A 15631-nucleotide genomic window follows, 5' to 3' on the forward strand; every position below is an offset into this window, starting at 1 on the left:
AATAACTTATAAAGTTGAACCATACTTTATTGCTAAATCTAATTTCATAGGATCTTATTGGGTGTTGCGTTGAAACATGCTCCAATTAGTAGTTTACAAAAAAAAAAAAAAAAGAGTAACGAGTCATAATGCGTTTTCTCTATATATTTCACTGAGAACACTTTCTAATGCATCTTTCGTTTTGCTTATCGTGGCTCAATTCTGTTTTTTTTTTTTTCCATTTTTATACACAATAAATATTTTCAATTCTTATGCTTTTAGTCTTTCTATTTTCTTTTAATAACAAAAATAGTCCTACACCAAACTTACTTTCGAAAGAATTTTAAAGGGGACCCAACATTTTTTTCTGAAGGAGGAAGTTAAACTCTACATCTAGTTCAGAGCAGTGCAATTCTGCTACTTTGGATTTAACATGATTTGAACTTTCAATCTATCAACCTGACAAAACGAGCCCAGTTTTAAATGCTGGAACTGAAACCAAAAGTCTAAAGTGACTCAAAACGAGAAGTCTAAAGTGCCTATTTTGTGCATTTAGGAAGAGAGAGAGAGTGCAAATGACCCTGACAAAGACAAAAAGTGTAATTAACCGTGGTTTCCATCTGTTTAGGTAGACATGTCGCTCAATCCTACTGTTTAGCGGAAACTCATCCGCACGTACACCTTAGAATTGGTAAATGCTGCTGTTACTAGTGATTGCTTTCCTTCTTGTAATCTCCGAAACTAATGATACGGTGATTTTTAGTCAATATGTGATGTAGGAAAGAGATTAGTCCGTTTACTTTTCCATGACAATCGTACTTGCTTCTAGCAATTCGGTCAGGACAGAAATCGTGTTTGCTCTTTGTCGTTGTTTTGCTTATTGCTTGCCCACTAAAGTACACATGTCGCTGGCCCAGTTCCCCATTTCTGTCTAGCGTCCGCAGGACCACAAGTAAGTCCATCAGCGCTCCATTGCAAGATATTTCTCCACAGTTAGTTGATTCCTCCTGGTCTCCATGCGAACAAAATCCCTACAGTTTAGCTTTTGGCAAATTGTTAGAACTTACTCAGGTTTAAGCAAGCATTTTTTTGTGTTGTGTTGCAAGTCAAGCAAGCAGATGAAAATAACACTCTACTCTTACAAGAGAACGCCGAGGCTCAATCAGTAAACAAAACTTCATGGAGAAATAAAGGCTGGTAAATACTCAGCATCTATCTCCAGATAAATTGCAGAGTCAGCTGTAAACCAGATAGCCTGGCAGGTCACCCACACAACTAAACACTTGGGAGCTCAGGCAAGTCCCAAAATACATATTTTGCCAACTGCCAAAACAGATGATGAAAACTACATTTATCGGGTGGGGAAAAAGAAGAATAGCATTGACTAAAAAAATTTGGTCCATAACGATTTCGACCACACCCTCAGCTCTGCCCAGCAACAATCGTTACAGAAAAATGCAGACATGCCGCCACTCACTATACGAGGAATTCTCTTCAATTCGACAAATTCTAGACCTTGTGCTTCCGAGTCATCATATCCTGAATGGTTGGTTTGCAGAGCTGCATCGGTCCAACTTTGCTTTCTTTGATTTTGCCTTGTGCGTCGCAATTTCTTGGAAAGGATTGATTCCATCAAATGTGAGCTTGGAGCTTCTAACCTTCTTCCTTTTTCCCTTGTCGTATTCCTCATCCCTGCAAAAGTATAGATGATTTGAAATGGAGACTGCAATAAGAGATCATTCCATACAAGAAAAACAGCTAAAAGAACAAGTAGGCCTGAAACTTTTATTTGGTTAATAAGCCCAATTTACTTTAAATATATCACGACAGAAAGAGCAGAGAATTTCGACTCGTCTATAGCTGGTCTCACAATTTAAACAGTAGGAATATTGGGCTCCCAAGGCAAAAGGAGTGGAACGAACTGAGGAATTCACTGACAATTCATGGGTGGTAGCCAAAGCAGCCAGCAGCATCCAATCCAGATTTTAACAAATTAAGCTGCATACTTCTTTTTAATGATGTGAACCTTGGTATTGTAATTTATAAATTAGAAAAAAGTACTAAACACAAATATCTCAGTAACTTATATTCAACTCACCACTCATCCCCAATATAACCAATTCTAAGATTTTCAGCGCCTCTGGATTCTAGAATATCTTCAGAACTTTCAACACCATCCCAACGTGCAACTGTAATCAATCAAATCAAAAGACAAGTGATAATCAGTGCTCCAGCAGGGAGTCCATGGACAAAAACTAGATTGAGCTAAAATACCCTAAAAAGACAAAATTATGCAGGTACTCACCAGTTGTCTCTTCCAAACCTCTAGCAGGAATCTGTATCAAACCATTCTCCACCTTTTCACCTTTCTTGCGTGCGGAGCCACATGATTTTCCATTATCTGATAACTCTCTGCCCGATGTGGAATAATAACTCTTGCTTGGTTGTGCTTCTGTCAAGGGAACTTTCTCATGTTGACCAACTTCATCCCTACGTGGGACGACCTTCACAACCCTTAGAAGTTCACCATTGTTTGAAGGACTCTTCAAACCTAGAACCTTATCTTTCTCATCTGCACTAGATCTGAGCCTCCTAGGAGGGTAAGCTGAACAGCTTATAGTTTTGCAGTCCTCAGAAGTAGATGGCCCGAGATCTGACAGGATACGATTCCCATCCAGTTTTTTTGGGCAACAATGTTTGGCCCTGTTTTTCTTCTTTCTCCGTCCCAAGGCTGCTCCTAAAATGATGTTTCTGCTAAGATGCTTGGTTGTAACAACAAGCTTCAAAGGCTTCCTCTTTACTAAATGCAGCCTGTCATTAAGGGACTTTTCGCAAAGCAAGTGTTTTGGTGCTGGTTTTCTGCGTGCTAGATCTTTGCTATCACGAGCCTTTCGAACACCTACCTCAGCTACACCAGTATTGTCAGGGAAACATCCAACCTACAGAAGATTTGGTTAGATGTGCAGCAAGAGGGGGAGGGGAAGGCCTAGAATAAGTGGCTGTCTTTGTAACTTTGTTTATTGACTATGCTGGCCAAGTAAAAATTTGTCACTTATCTCCAGATATGTTAATTATCAAATCAGAAATGACAATATATATGGGAAAGATGCTTGAAATAGTGTGACATTCTGCAGATACAACTGGGCAAGTCAGATGGCATATGTGCAATTCCAAGAAAGCAGGTAAGAAAAAGAAATAAAAGCTAATCACCATGTTTTCTCATAATCTAAGCAAATCAAGTACCTTTCCAGCATTAGTCTCCAAAGAAACACATGTATCTTGAGGAGGTCTATGGAGGACATTGCCATTAGGTGGTCTGTCAACTGCGTTACTGAGATCTTTACCAGCGATCACTTTAATATTTCCATTAGTTGGTATGACCGCAGAATCAGTCTCGTTCTTTCCAGCAGAGCTTTGGGAGCCATTGATGTCTTCTTGCTTAACAATAGCAGTAGTCAGTTCTATGCCACTGCTACTGCCCGAGTTACTAGAATTCCCAAGATTAACAAAGCCATCAGATCCCTTAGAAGATGGAAGTGATTGCACCAAGCAATCTCCACCATTTATATTTGATCTGGAAAGGCCATCCACAGGTGGCACCTTCAGTAAATTTGCGGCAGGACGGTCTTTCTTTAAGCATGATTCTTCAGGAGCTGTTGGGCCATTAATTTTCTGAGCAGGATCCTTTTTCATTTGATTTTCGCTTATGATGTTAGGATTCACTACTTCTTTCTGAGCAGCAATAGCAGAAAAGGAATCATTCAACTTTCCCCCAACTGCTCCGTTCGGGATATTTTCCTTCGATCCTTGATGAAAATTAGGATACGTTTTCCTTCCAAATGTATTTATAACCATACTTTCTTTATGTACTGCATCGACAACTTTCTTAGGTGTGGAATACATTCCATCTCGAACATAAAACAACATATAAGCCTTCTGCTCCAAAACCCTCCTCTCACTAACTTGAACAACCTGTAATTCACGGTGCATCAGTTTACAATGCAGAGAAGCCAAAATTTATCTATTCTGCACAAACATGTGCAATAGACGACCTAACAAGTAAAAATGGAAAATTAATCCAATGATGCATCACGTGATGGAGGGCATATAAAACTGCAATAGGCAACTGGACATGGTTATCTCCACCAACATGTGAACCTAGCAAATCAAGACAATTACATTGCACCACAATTTAAACTGAGATAGAGGAATTTGGCAAGAATTCCGCTTTCCTTAGAAAGAGTTGATTGTCCAATGTGACAAGGAGGAAGTCTTTTTTATCACAATTCTCTTAAAAAAAGTTAGCTCTTTTGAAACTCTTGATCTTGAAGCTCAACTAAGACTCTGATGCTTAAAAGAATTTTAAAACTCTGTAAAAGATCAAGCATTCCAAGTTCCATTCATTAGGTCCTTAAATTCATTCCGTAACTGTTCCGAAACTAAAAGCATTAAACAGTTATGTTACCATAATGCAGCATTAACTGTTCCATTTATTGACTGACATGGTCTGGCCGCATGAATTGCCCAGCCCATTGCAAAGATCCACCACTTTCTCTGTGGACAGACTGAAGCTACTAGAATTTGATTTATTGGGAATCAGATTTATAGGTTGTAAGTTGCATTTGCCAGCAAAACCACAAACCAAAATGCAACATTAAAGAAAGCAACCCATAATGAAGAAAACCGTGCTGCTTGGATTCCACCAAGTTCACCTCTTTAAAGACTGAGTCATAAAGACCAAAAAATAATAATCTATGAGTTGAACAGATTTGACCAGCTAGTTCATGTTATGAAGCTGGGGAGGACCAATCATGAAATAATAGCAAACCCCAAACAAATCATTCAGCAACCCTGATTCATGCAATATGTTTCCTGTTCTTTTTAGCACATTGACACCCAAAAGTTCCAAACTGCCCACCATCCAAAGGAGGTTTCAAATATTAAAATAAAAAAGGTGCATCTCCAAATATCTGCTTTGGTACAAGTTACTTCAATTTCCCACCAAAGAAAATAACACGTCCACCAGCTCTGTCAATCAATTTTCAGGTCATACACAATTAATGTGGAAATTTATAGCACTAATAAGACCTTAATCCAACAAGGAAAGAGATCCACAAATACTAGGAGAAATGATAGGTCCTAAGTTCTGTAATTGGCAGAAGAAACTGATGACAAAATTGATACATCCTGATACCTGGTTGTCGTCAAGAGAGTACCACACGCCACTTGATGTCCGAACAAAGCAGTAGTAATGACCAGAATGAGTGCTCCAACCAGCATGAACCAGAACACCATAGAGAGTATATTTCAATTCCCCATCCTGCAATGAATTAAGAAAAGAAAGCAATAGTTAACAACGGAAAACCCAAGATATACAAAAAAACAACGGAACAATACACAAAGTGAAAATGTGTTGATATAGACATGCAAAAGCATTTCAAGCTTTTTCATTTTCTAAACACTAATAGCAGAACACATGCACTAGGCTGGCTTTACTCATCTATTATTAGAAATAGCACTGAACTGTACAATTCAGCATCTCAATATTCATCTCATTCAGCATCACCCTTCAAAATAAAAATTGTGGAATGTCTATCATGCAAAAGATAATTGATAACCCATCATAAGAACAGAAATCACACCTATAACCTAGTAACATTTTTCTGGTTTCGTGGAATCAGTCGAAGAGTTTAAAACATTTAATCCCTCTGTCCCATATATATTTGGCCTTCTTGTAATTTAGTCTAAATGTATGAAAGGCTCAAAACATTTGATAAGTGCATGATCTTTGTTGGTAAACAGCGGAAAATAGTTTTGGAATAATTGTAGAAGGATATATAGCCAATAGAAACAGGAAAATAGTAGAAATCAGTAAAATAAGATCACCAAAAGTCGTTTTTGGAAACAGTTTCATATTACCATGGCATGCAAAAACAGGAAAGTAACTTCAACAATACAAAAATTAAGCAGCAGTAGAGCACATACAGTAACCACAGCAAGAAGTTAAAGATGCAATATCTGCTCAACATGCTTTTTCTTTGTTATTACTTCAAAACTATTAAGAGTGTAACACTCCTTAAAATGCTTTTGTAATTTGTTGAGTGCATTAACTTATTCACTCCATGTCACATATTTAGGCACAAGATACGCCTGAGAAAAGAACAGATAAAAACTTATATATAGACATTTTAGTGGAAGTATACAACATTCTCGGACTATATGCTTACTACTCTTAGAAAGTATCTACTACTTACATATGGACCAGTCACGAAAGGTTTTAAGTCCAATGAAGGGCCAAACTCAACTTTTCTGTCAATCTTCTGGCCAGGCATATGAGAACCAAAACGCTTCAAGTGGATTGCAAGGACATTGGGTGCCTTGTAAACAGTCAGCTGCTTAAGAGCCTTGACTTTTTGCTCGCATTGTTGGCACTGATATTGCCTCTCCCCTCCATCTAACTGCTCTTTGGCAGTAAAATAAGCTAGTGCCTTGTATAATGAGTCTGCCTTCACTATCTCAAGACTTAAATCCAAGAATGGATCAAACTTGTTTGAGCAAAACGAACACTGCATGCATTTCACCTGTAAAAATATAAGAAGACTAATAAACCTTCTGGTACTCATATGCTAAAAAACACAATCAAATCTTGATCTTTCAGCATCAAAAAATTTTTTAAAAAAATTATCATGTTTCCCAAAGTGAGACTGACTCTCTGATTCTCTCTGTAGCCAATTATCTAATACCCTAAGCAAAAAAGGAGCTAAGCAAGACATATTTACCTGACTACGAAGGCGACCACCAAATATCTTATGGACCAAACTTTTCTCGTAAGCACTGGGTGACTCGCTCGGCACTCCTGAAGGCAAGCAGCATTTGTGCATCGATTCTAATAAATTGACCATGTACTCATGAGCATCCTCTTGTCTAGCATTTCTAAAGTTCCGAGATATGCCTAAATAACTGTCAAGGATCCAAACTCAACTCAAAAATCTAGAGCCTAAGAAATTCCACTACAGTGAGGAGAATGCCAAATTAAAGGCATATAGTAATTTCAAGTTGGATAACAGACAAGTTTTAATGTAAAAGAAGGAACAAAGAGCCAAAAAAAAAGTAGAAACTAAGATCACCAACGATGCTAAAAAGTCAAGACAAACAGTATCAAACTGCTATAACAGGAAACTTATTGAACTAAATTGAGATAAGATGATATTACAAGCCGATGAAGAAAAACCTACAACATCACAAGAAGTCTAGCGAACACATTATAAGCAAAAAATTCAGGATACACCGCAAGTTTGATACAAGATCTTTCGGAGCCAATACCGTTCCTGTCGATTCCAGAGCTCGGTTCACATGTTTCTGAATGGCACATAAAGCACAAAACCCAGCAATATGACCTTCATAGCATCATGTCAAAGATGCAAAAAATCAGAATCCAATGATTGACCTTTTTGAAAGTGAACGCCAGATGTAAAACAGGGCTCAAGAAAAATATAAGCCACCAAAATGAGCCATGAGAAGGAAAAAAAATGATGAACCAGAAAGAACTAATGCAGACAAGCTCTACAAGTCAGCAAGCATGTTTGTTGTAGGACCGCCAAACATTCAGTTAACATGATTTATTATATTTGGCCATAAGATCTAAGAGATGCTACGGTTCAAAAGAATTGATAGCGCAAATGACAAGAAAAGTGCAAGTAGAGAAATTAGGATGAATTTTTACAAAAGTAGAAAGACGAAAGACTCAGTCTAGCCCTGCCAGAAGTTATACGCATCACATAGAAAATCACACAAGAAGACTCAAGAAGCTGCAGAACAACAATTATCACAAAGTGCAAGAAGACTCAAGATGGTAATTTGCACTGTCTACGTCTCATCCTTAGGCATTCCTTGAACATCAAACAATTCTAACATATTCTTGGTATTAATTCACTACATCCCTCATTGTCAGACCTTCCATTTTTACCTGGAACCATATTCAATCATTTAATTGTTCATAACTCTTGTGTCTCTTTCACTTTAGGTTTTACAAGCACATCTGAGGTGTCCGTCGAAGTTATCTCACCTTCAGATATCTTTTTCCGCAGATGATAAAACAGCACATATCAAAATACATCATTCAGAATAAAATAACAAACATAATCAGGAATTCCTCATACACACATTCTATATGCTTCATGTTGGTAATCGTATGATAAAGAAAATGTAAGAAAAAGAGAGAGTGTCTCACAGGATATTTTATGCCGACCACTTTGTAAATAAGCTGCCAAGGGCTCAGTGTATGTCAGACACTGTAATACAGAATTGAGAAAACAAGTATTTCCAAGATTTTGCAAGCCAGCACCCTGTCATTAATCATAGTTACACTCCATTATAGCGTCAAAAGAAAACCATGATTCCAAATGCTAAACAAAATAGAAAAATAATACCAATAAATATACTCACGATATCCCGATTTCAGGTGAGTGTAATTCATGATTTGTGTATAACATCAACAATACTTTCACGCTAACAAGAACCACCTACTCAGAAGAATCAATGATGAAAATAGGTTTAACACGTACCACTGATATGATTGACGAAATTTAAAAAGTTACACTATAGTGCATGAATATTGCAGAGTGAAAAGGCCAAATGTACACACTTTATAATTCACACTTGTATGAATTTCCCTTTTCCAACCTCGGCAAAGACATGCACAAACAAGAATTCAAATTTGCTATTCGAGGTTTACTAGAGGCTTGCCATATAAGAACTTCATTGTTTCACCAATCCAGCTTATGCTAAGTTTCCACTCATTAGAAAGTCTAAATGCTTAGCATCAGTTACAATAAATTTCCGATACATAAACAGAACCCAGAACTTCAAATTTTTTCAAACAAAAAAAAAAAAAACCAACACAAAGTTATTTAAAACCCGTAAGTTATTCTACTATAACTAGCTAACTAATGCTTTCTAGAGACACAAAAGTTTCCAGAAAAAAAATCATAATAGCTCAATCAAACAGCAAAAAAACACATTACTGGATAAAAATGAAAATAGAAATGGAAAAATGTAAACTTTATTTAGAAAACAAATAAAAAATCTTACAATTCTCCTGAAAGTGATTGTAAAGCTAAGCTCCGGATCCAACCCACTATGATTCTCCAAGGAAGACTCGGAGGAGGCCTTCCCGTACCCGGACCAAGTTTTGTGGGACTCCGATTTTAAACTGGCATTCGAATTACGCGGGTTTAAGGTCACCAGCTTAAACCCATTTCCACTGTTTCCTCCATCATTGAACCCATTGAACGACTTTCTCGCCAAACGAAATTCAATTCTCCGATGAAACAACGCCGCATTCGAATTCGAAGCATCTGACGTTGTAACCGACTCCTTTTCCGGATCCTCAACTGACCTGACCGACAAAGAATTTATCATCGTCTCCGCCGCCATCATCAAATCAATAAAACCTCAAACAAAAAAGCTCTATATACATAGAAAAAAATCCAATATATATAGACTGATTTCTTTTCTCTCTCTACAGAATCAAAGAATTATATGTTATACGTTTCTGGGGGTGTGATAGTGTGTGAGAAAGAAAAATAGAGCGGTTCTGGGTTTCGACTGGAGCTCGCTCAAAACAGCTTTAAACCCTACACATGGGAGTATGTCGGGCGAGTGTAAAACTGGCTGTGGGCGGCGAGTCGCAGGGGATTACTTTTAGTCTCGATGATACTTGTTCGACGCGGTGGGATCTGGTGTGGTAAGGTGTAAATTTAGAAACCCGTTTGATTGGACGGGAGGTTGACTGAAGGGCGTAATGGTCATTTTACATTGGAAATACTGACAGCTGCAGGAGATGGATTTGCGCTTGCGGTGGTTAATTGATTGGTCGATGGCTTGATTCTATGGAATCTAATCAAGCGGGTCGAGTTGCCGCGGTGCTTTTGATTTTGGCAAGTTTGTCCTCGTGGTGGGAAATTGAGATGGCAGCTCTAGTGAGACCCTGCAGGAGATTCATGCTATTTTTTTTTTTTTTTTTGTCAAACGCATTCATGCTAAATTTGGATTACAGGAAATTTTACCAATACAGATATTTTCCCTTAAAAATTAAAGAAAACGAGTAGTCAAGTTGTACGTTTTAAAATATTTGTCATTCTTGAAAGATCAAAATTCAAAAGCAACAATTACACTGTTCTTTGCTGAGGGTTAATTTCACTTAATGGCCATTTACCCATCATGTAGAAAATTGAATGATAATTTGCATATCCCAATTAAAGGGAGGAGAATAAGTGTCCTAGAGGAAAAAAAAAAAGAGAGAAACAAATTTGCCATATCTTTAAATAGTTACTAAAAGAAGAGCATACATAGTTACTCTGAATACATTAAAATTGATTTCGATAGTTGCTTGTTGTTTATTTTCTCGTGTGAAATGTCAACTTTTAATTGGTTTTAAATTTGATACTCTTTTATGGTTTATTGAGTATACCTATGTAGTGAAAATCGGGAAACAGAGAAGCCATTATGCTCCATAAATTTATAGAAAAAAAAATTTGAGTAAAGATTCTTCATAAAACTTTTAAAGAATAAATCTTATATATACCGATATATTATTACCATTGACTCTATGACATATATACAAAAAATGAATTTCAAATTCAATTTAATTTTTACATAATTATCATTCATCAAATGCTGACAGTGTATATATCATCAATGCATGAAAAATTAATCCATTTTTAAAAAGCATTGTAATCTTTTGTTGGGCCTCATTTGTAATCTGAATATTGCGATGTTATTTGAGTTCATTCTAATACAAAGTATAAACAGTAGTGTTAACCGCAGGAAGCAAAGTGCCGACTTGTTTCCCGCAAAGGGAAATCAACCGGGAAAATAGTTGAAGCTTCTTCGTTGATGGTATCTTGAAAGGACAAAAACTGTCCTTCCAAAAGAAATCGGTCCATGGCCAACTAGAGCTGTTAAGTCAATCAAATAGCTCGAAAGTTCGTTAGAACTCGACTCGTTAAGGCTCGAGCTCGGCTCGTTAATTTTGGTTAACGAGTCGAGCTCGAGCTCGAAACATGCTTGTTTAGTTAACGAGCCGAGCTACTCGGCTCATTTGATACTCGAGTAGCTCGTTAGAGCTCGTTAATGAAGGGCATATTTGTCATTTTAGAAATCAAAATTATAAAAATTAAAATTTATAGGTTTTTATTAAGGTTAATTTGCACGAACTCGAACTCGAGCTCGTGAAGCTCGACTCATTTGTGATAAACGAGTCGAGCTCGAGCTCGAGCTCGAGCCACATGTACATTTAACGAGCCGAGTTCGAACACATTTTAAAGTTCGTTTTCCTAACGAGCTCGAGTCGAGCTCGGCAGCCAAATACTCGGCTCGACTCGGCTCGATTAACAGCTCTATGTTAACCGCAGGAAGCAAAGTGCCGACTTGTTTCCCGCAAAGGGAAATCAACCGGGAAAATAGTTGAAGCTTCTTCGTTGATGGTATCTTGAAAGGACAAAAACTGTCCTTCCAAAAGAAATCGGTCCATGGCCAACCATATATTTGCCACAAAATACAGGCCGATAAAATGACTGCTTCCTTAGGAGCTACATGAATCAAACCACACCCTAAAAGAGCACAAAGAACAATGGAATAATAGCACAGAAACGTGAAAAGCACGTTCCAAGCCCATGGCAGGCAAAATTTAAGATTTGACAAGTAATCACACCAAACCAAAAGCTATCTTTTTCAATAAAGAAACAAATTGGTTTCACAGAAATGAGACCGTAATTGCATTAGCCAGCAGATCAAACCATGAATAAAGGATGGGATCAACCATTTACTTGAATTTCTCAATCAGGGAAAAGGGGTTAGAAGGGCCAAAAATCCAAAAATGCTGAGCTAAGATATAACTGCATAAAAGTTAACCCACACCATCCCATTTCGTTTCATCTAACCCCTTGGTGAAAACCCCCTTTTGGTTGGGGAGGGGTTGAAATTCTGATACATGAAGTGAGAAAAAATATGCCTCTACTTCATCATTTTGTAAGAAATAGCAAGTCAAGATTGGATGGTACTTGTGGTTATTGAATGCATCAGTACTCTGTACTCTGTCATATAACAAGTTACAATAATCTGCACTTACACTACAGGTAAAAATGTTACCATACCTAGCATTGAAATGCATTTGGCTGGACATTTCAACAGAAGGGACTGTGATTTATGCATAACCATGATATGCTACTGGAAGAATATCCTTCAGACATATAACCAATTAAACGTGGTTAAAGAGGTCTCTCAACAAGGGCCGAGCTTTGTGGTTCCCAAACTTGTATTGCCAGTCACAATTAATACATTTACCATCTCAGGAAACCTTCACGGAGCAGCCTTAAGTACCACCTCCAAACATTAATCTTTCAAACCCTGGTGTATTTACAAGAAAAGAATGCTGTAATGGTCTTCAAACCCTAGTATATTTACAAGAAATCATGCTGCAATGGCCTTATCACCAGTGCCAATAAGGAGGAAATTCAATTAAGTCAGTACGTTAATATCTTAACACACTATTCTGATATAGCTTAAGCCCGCTCTAGAATGAACCTGGCATGTATCCAGCTTAACATCATTAGAGGGTGAATGGTTGCAACGATATTCATTCTATCTACTGAGACACATTGATTCTTCCATCACCTGTGCCTGAGTATGATAGCTTGCTGTAGGCTTTTGGTTGTCATTTGATTTTACCCCACAAATAACATTGTCCTAGCAAGATAGGAATCTTCATTGTCCAAATTATGTAACTTCTACCATGAAGTCTTCATGGTTTGGACTTAATAATAATTCTCTGATTTCCTTGCTCAAATTGTTTGTAACCAACACTACATCATCATAATGGGGATGATAAACGTGGCCTCTGAAAAATGTCATGATTGTTCCATGCAATTCAATGAAACTCCAACCTGGAACCTTTTTCAAACCAAGAGATTTCATCTGGCCCCAAGCTTCACCTACACCATCCCAATCGGCCATTGAAGCATAGCTGTGTGCCAATTGCACATACTTTCCGGGATCTACAGGCTTCAGAAGTGAAATTTCTTTTGCAACAGTATCAGCAAGCTCCGTCTTTCTTTTTGTTCGACATGCATCAAGTATAATGCCCAAACATCAGCCATTGGTTCAGGAAACATTTTCTTATAAAAGTCATATGCATCTTCTACCCTACCTGCTCGGCAAAGGAGATCAACAATGCACCCATTGTGCTCAAATTCAGGTTCAATCCGGAAATCATTTATCATAGACTCAAACAACCTTATTCCCTGGTCAATAAGCCCATTATGGCTGCAGGCATAGAGAATGGATAAGAAAATAGTATGGTTTGGCTTGAACCCATCTCGCAGACACCTTGAGTACATCTCCAAAGCAGTTTCTCCTTGGCCATGACTACCATAACCCGCAATAATTGTACTCCACGAAACTATGTCATGCCGTGGCATGTTATCAAAACACTTCCTAGCAATAGCCAAGTTACCGCATTTACAATACATATCAACCAAAGCTGTGTCAATCCTAATGCATGGTCCAAGACAGCTTCTAATGACAAAGGTGTGAATCCACTTCCCTTGCTGGTATGCCCCTATAGAAGCACAAGCTTGAAGAAGACAGACAACACTGACTGAATCAGGCTTTATAAGAGCTGTTCTCATTTCATTAAACAAACAGAAAGCTTCTCTTAATTTCCCATTTTGAGCATTAGCAGCAACAATTGCATTCCAGGATACAACATCTCTTTCCTGCATCATCTGAAAAACCACAAAACTTTGATCTAGGTAGCCACACTTCGCATACATAGTAACAAGTGCATTTTGGAAAGGAACATCAACAGCTATATTTTGCCTCATGATATAGCCATGAAGTGAAGTCCCTAGTTTATATGACACCAACTGAGCACAAGCTGCAATAGCACTCGCCAATGTAGCACTGGATGGCATCGCTCCAGAAATTAACATCAGCCTAAAGACTTCCAATGCTGTATCAGCACGCTCATTCTGTACAAGCCCTGATATCATTGTTGTCCACATAACCACATCCTTTTCTTTTGCTGTTTCAAAAATTCTGTGTGCATCGTTCACGTTGCCCTGTTTCAGATACATTCCCATCAATGCGGTTTCAACATGGGCACTTGATCCAAGACCAGCAGAGAGTATCTGTCCATGTACTGCTTTTCCCAATCTGATATTATCCTCTTTAGCAATTGTAGGAATCAATGATGTAAAAGTCTGTTGATCAGGTTCCATACCAGAAATTCTCATCCTATCTAAAAGCTCTAAAATCTCTCTCATATACCCAACTGAAGCATAAACTGAAATCAAAGAATTCCATGAAACAAGATCTTTGTCATTTATTAATTCAAACAAGTTTCTAGCATCTTCTACTCTTCCACATTTCCCATACACGTTCAACATGCCATTGATCAAAGCTACGTTAAACTCAAGTCCACACTTCACCACTGAAGGATGTAAACATTTCAGCTGATCACTCTCTGAAATCCCAGAAAGCATATTTAGAACAGTAACAGCGCTGGGTTTTATTCCTTCATATTGCATTTTATTATACATAAAGAACGCAGAATCAATATCACCAGCTCGTGAATAACTCCCGATGATAGCAGTCCACGGAACAATATCTCTCACAGGCATTGCATCAAACACTTTTCGAGCACTGCTAATATGTCCTAATTTTGAATATAAAGTTATCAAAGAAGTTGCAATATAAGGATCTGAAGAGAACCCATTAACGATAACATGTTGGTGGAAACAGAGTCCTTGAGATTGAAGGTTAAGCGCAGTGCAGGCTTTAAGGAGACTGGAATAAGTAAAGGGGTCTGGAGCAACATTGGATTTCAGCATTGAAATATAAGTCCGGAGAACTTGGTGGGATTCTCCTAGTGAGGAAAGCCGGTTTAGTTTCGAGTTAAATGACTTGGTAGCTGCAGTAGCCGTGGCGGAGGGTGGAAGTTGTAGGGGTGGCGGTGGCATTAAAGTATGAAAAATATGGGGTCTAACTTTGTTGTTCATCTTTTCTGGCATAAACTTGGATCAGCAGACAGCTTCATAGTTACCCTCTATTGGAATTTATACCTTCAAAAGAAAAGCATGATACTCGAGACAGACACAATAATAACTTTATAATTGCAATATCCCAAATTTTTTGAGGCTAAGGTGATTGATCGTGTAGAACTCAACCTCATTTCTTTCAGTTCCCCCAAGGTTGAGTTGTTATTCATTAAAAGTACAACGCCCAGAACAATTTTCAAGCTAAATAAAGTGAATCACTCATCTGGGAGAAACCTCGGAAACAAAAGTGACAACTAGAAAATGGTAGACTCAGTGAGTAAAAGAACAGATTTTTATTGTATAAGCCCTCAAACAAAACATCTTTCAACCTATGAGCGAGCAGACAATTTCCTTGCAGTCAAAACAAAGTGCAGCAATGGAGCTGGACGAGCATGTTTCAACTGAATTGATATTGGACCAACGATTGAAATATTGACATCTTGACTAGGTGAGCTTTGCTATCCCAATTTGTTCATTTCCAGGTCTTTATAAAATCCATCATACATGATTATTAGTACCTTTTTTAAGCGAAACTGTATGAATATTTGCATCTT

General features: G+C 37.8%; 1 protein-coding gene and 1 pseudogene across 1 annotated transcript; both read right to left on the bottom strand.

The window, feature by feature from the left end:
• Window positions 1-1145: 1145 nt before the first annotated feature.
• Window positions 1146-9692, bottom strand: LOC113696237 (ubiquitin carboxyl-terminal hydrolase 23-like). Its single transcript, XM_027215645.2, has 10 exons — window positions 9070-9692; window positions 8210-8324; window positions 7266-7376; window positions 6759-6931; window positions 6234-6560; window positions 5174-5299; window positions 3223-3951; window positions 2285-2918; window positions 2078-2168; window positions 1146-1671 (listed from the first exon to the last, which is right to left on the bottom strand). The coding sequence occupies exons 1-10, from the start codon at window positions 9415-9417 to the stop codon at window positions 1512-1514; spliced, it is 2814 nt and encodes a 937-aa protein (XP_027071446.2). The 5' UTR covers window positions 9418-9692; the 3' UTR covers window positions 1146-1511.
• A 2569-nt stretch (window positions 9693-12261) lies between these two features.
• LOC113695609 (pentatricopeptide repeat-containing protein At4g04370-like) lies at window positions 12262-15631 on the bottom strand (annotated as a pseudogene).

This window comes from Coffea arabica, chromosome 6e (assembly GCF_036785885.1).
Source record: "Coffea arabica cultivar ET-39 chromosome 6e, Coffea Arabica ET-39 HiFi, whole genome shotgun sequence".
Lineage (NCBI taxonomy): Eukaryota > Viridiplantae > Streptophyta > Magnoliopsida > Gentianales > Rubiaceae > Coffea > Coffea arabica.

Bases quoted from the DNA above. Each gene is read 5' to 3' on its own strand.
- LOC113696237 (XM_027215645.2), bottom strand. From the start codon at position 9,417: ATGATGGCGGCGGAGACGATGATAAATTCTTTGTCGGTCAGGTCAGTT. The intron at 6,932-7,265 runs GTATCCTGAATT...ACAGTTATTTAG, and splicing joins TCTTGTATCAAACTTGCGGT to GCATATCTCGGAACTTTAGA. The intron at 6,561-6,758 runs GTAAATATGTCT...ATATTTTTACAG, and splicing joins GTGGTCGCCTTCGTAGTCAG to GTGAAATGCATGCAGTGTTC.